Source organism: Papilio polytes, unplaced genomic scaffold (genome assembly GCF_000836215.1).
Source record: "Papilio polytes unplaced genomic scaffold, Ppol_1.0 DF823935.1, whole genome shotgun sequence".
NCBI lineage: Eukaryota > Metazoa > Arthropoda > Insecta > Lepidoptera > Papilionidae > Papilio > Papilio polytes.
This window is the reverse complement of record NW_013525269.1, coordinates 462,542-465,777: the sequence shown is the minus strand read 5'-3', so window position 1 is coordinate 465,777 and position 3,236 is coordinate 462,542. Positions and strand designations below refer to the sequence as shown.

The window sequence follows — 3,236 nt, the reverse complement described above, 5'->3', positions numbered from 1 at the left end:
GGTATTACACCGGGCGATCCGGCCCACTTGTGCTAAGATGTTAAAGCAAAATGAAACTATTGGTTCACTTTGTTTTTTAATTGTGTAGCTAAACAGTTGAAGGCAGCCAATCAATCGCAGAACAGTCGTGCGATAATTTGTTCAAAGGTGTGCGCCCGCTTTTAATAAGGTTACAGTTAAATACGATAGATTAGTTTTCTATTGTTAAATAATATTTAAAAGATATGATTCGTAGTAATTACCTTTAATCGAAGTGCTGATTATGTTATCTATGATATGATGGAAAACAGTACCGAAGACAGATTTTATTGGTAAAAATTAGTACGTTTTGTTTTGGCCAGACGTCTTCAGGTAATGAAGTGTTTTTGTATATTTTTAATTTATTTACATTTATTTACTATTAGCTTCCGCCCTCGACTCCGTCCGCGTGGAATTAAAAAAACAAAACGAAGTAGCCTATGTGTAATTCCAGACTACCCTCTCAATATTTAGTTATTTCTAAATAACCTCAAAATTGTCAATATTGTTTAGAATGCTTAGAAATTACATGTCAATATTTTTTACTTATTTAAGAAATGTACTTGTATCGGTTATTACAAGAATTATTTAAAGTAGTTAAATTATATTTTATTAGTTTTAATTAATTTACTAGTTGTCTTTTACTTATATCATTATTTGAACACTTTTTTAATTACTGAAAATAATTACATTTATTGAATAGTCTATTTACTTTTTAATAATTATAATTATTTGTATTATCTATAAATGTTTGTTTTTTATTAGCACGTGTTTTTTCTATAACAGTGTAAATGCTACGATTTTAGTGTAGAAATTATAGTAAGAATAGAAACAGCTCTCTTATTTTTTGTTCAATTTTTAAAAACAAAGATGTTTGTAAAAACAAACATGTTTCAGCAGTGGAAACTTGCAAAGTGCAACAATAATTCCAGTAAAGATATGCGTCTCTTACCGTGTATAAAGTCTTATGACGAAGGAGTCGATCACTCAAAGCAGATAGACAGAGAGATTAAAGAATGGATCAAGACATATAATGAGGTGAGATTATTTTAATATTTTCTTTTAGTTAAAAAAATACAATAATTTCTCTTAATCTGTTCCATAATGGAATTATTATAAAATCTACACTTTAAGTCCCTTACTTATTTTGTTATGCTTATAGCATTTTGAAATTTAAATAAAAATCTAACAGGAGCTTTCGCCTGCAACTCCGTCCGCGTGGTATTAAAAAAATGTAAGTAGCCTATGTGTTCTTCCAGACTATCCTCTAGGTCTATGCCAAATTTTATCGAGATCTGTTTAGCTATTTAGGCTACAAACTCTAACAAACATCCATCTAAACTTTTTTGAATATTAGTACGAAGTAACATAGGCAAGGGACAAGGGCAACTTGCCCTTATCCCTTACGGAGGATCGTCACAGTATGTGCTGCTCTTCCATACATCTCTATCAGCCGTCATATCTGAATCCACTCCTTTCTTAAGCATATCTTTCACACAATCCATCCATACTTTCTTCGGTCTTCCTCTTCATTTGTAACCATCCATATTCATTCTTAACATTTTCTGGTTTATGTCACCATCGTCTCGTCGCATAACATGTCCGTACCACGCTAACCTTTTACTTAACGTACTTAACAATTTATAATTACTGATACTAAAAGCGGAGCCATTCGTTTGTAGTAAGTGCTTTATTAATTCATAAGGATCAAACCGTAAGTGATACTTGATTTATATCGTAACACTAGCTGTTCCAGTGCGATTTCATCCGCATAAAATTAAGAAAATTTTATTTATTGTTTACATGTGAGAAATTATCAATTGCAAATGTCAAAATTATATGACATGATGACAATCCTTGACAACCTTGTTTCCTTGATGTTGGCAGCAACTAATGGTCTTTTTCCCACATTAGGGTTTTTATCCAAAACATTTACCCCCTAAGTTTAAAGGCTTGAAAATATATAGCCTAAAGCGTGACGTAAGTTTTTTGACGTGACGTGGCTTTTTATTAAAAAAGTTTTATTCAAAAATAAGCAACACAGAAGTGTTTGTTTACGCTTTATTATATTAGCATAGATCTAACAGTATTAGGATAGGTTTAAAAGTGAATTATCTTTGTAATATGGAAGGAAATACCAAAGATTATATTCTAGAATAGACATTAGGTAAATGAGAATAAACATTGCGTTTCGAATCTTAATATACTTTACTTTAGTCCCAACTTTAGTCCCTTTTCTTTCCCACCCTTTTTCTTATAAGAAAAGAAGAAGGGAATGTGGTGTGACAGTGTAGGAGACGCATAGGAAAGGGAAAGATACTCTTATGTGCATCTCCTCATAAAGGTAGGTAACACATTCTCTATCGAAGGGCGGCGGTCGCTTCTCCAGTTTGGCGGATTCATGTGGCCGATTGCTTGTTTGCTACCGTATGATATAAAAAAACTTAACATTCATTACTTAATTTTTTTTTATTAGTAACGGTCATATTCTTTACTGAAACCAATATCTAAAATCAACATCACCTCCATCGTAATACTATATGAAAACTTCCTAGAATTAAGTAGGAATTTGAAGAATTCGGCTCTTATAGATTTGTTAGTTTGATTTAAATTTTATCACAGTCGGCATCGTTGTTTTAAGACTGATATCAAGCGGTTCGCCGATGGAATGATAATCACAACGATCTGATAGCAAATGCCGCTTTGTGGTAATGATGCGTCATGCATCGTGATTGGCGCTTGTTACAATCTAACACTTCCTATACTTTATCTATGTGGTTTTTAAAGGTTTCCACTATAAGAGCCTTTAACTCATGCACTGATTAATCTAGCTTTGATTCCTATGACCTTATATGTAGATGCGCAATTTTTCTGAACAAGGAATCTTTTTTTACTAATAAAAATCATGATTGTTCCTGAAATTCCTGAAAACCTGGTAGATTACCTGGAATACGTAGCGAAATTGACGGTACAGATGTGACAGGTGAATGAATTCTTAACACCTTTTTAAATAACTCGATGGCTGTTCAGATTCCTCTAAGTAGAAAACACAACAATACGATAACACTTCGTCATCATTACCAGCTCACTACATGTCCCCACCGAGGGGCTCGGAGTCTACCCTAATAAGGGGTGACTAGACCATAGTCAAACCACGCTGGCCAAGTGTGGGTTGGTTGACTTCACACATATCTTTGAATTTCTTCGCCGACATGTGC

The 3,236-nt window shown here is 33.2% G+C and overlaps 1 protein-coding gene across 1 annotated transcript in view; it reads left to right on the top strand.

The window, feature by feature from the left end:
- Positions 1 to 322: 322 nt before the first annotated feature.
- LOC106101936 (guanine nucleotide-binding protein G(f) subunit alpha) overlaps positions 323 to 3,236 on the top strand; it is a 7,207-nt gene continuing 4,293 nt past the window's right edge. The window contains exons 1-2 of the mRNA XM_013281320.1: positions 323 to 351; positions 919 to 1,056. Coding sequence (XP_013136774.1) covers positions 958 to 1,056 — 99 coding nt within the window. The 5' untranslated portion in view covers positions 323 to 351; positions 919 to 957. The remainder of the gene's footprint in view (positions 352 to 918; positions 1,057 to 3,236) is intronic.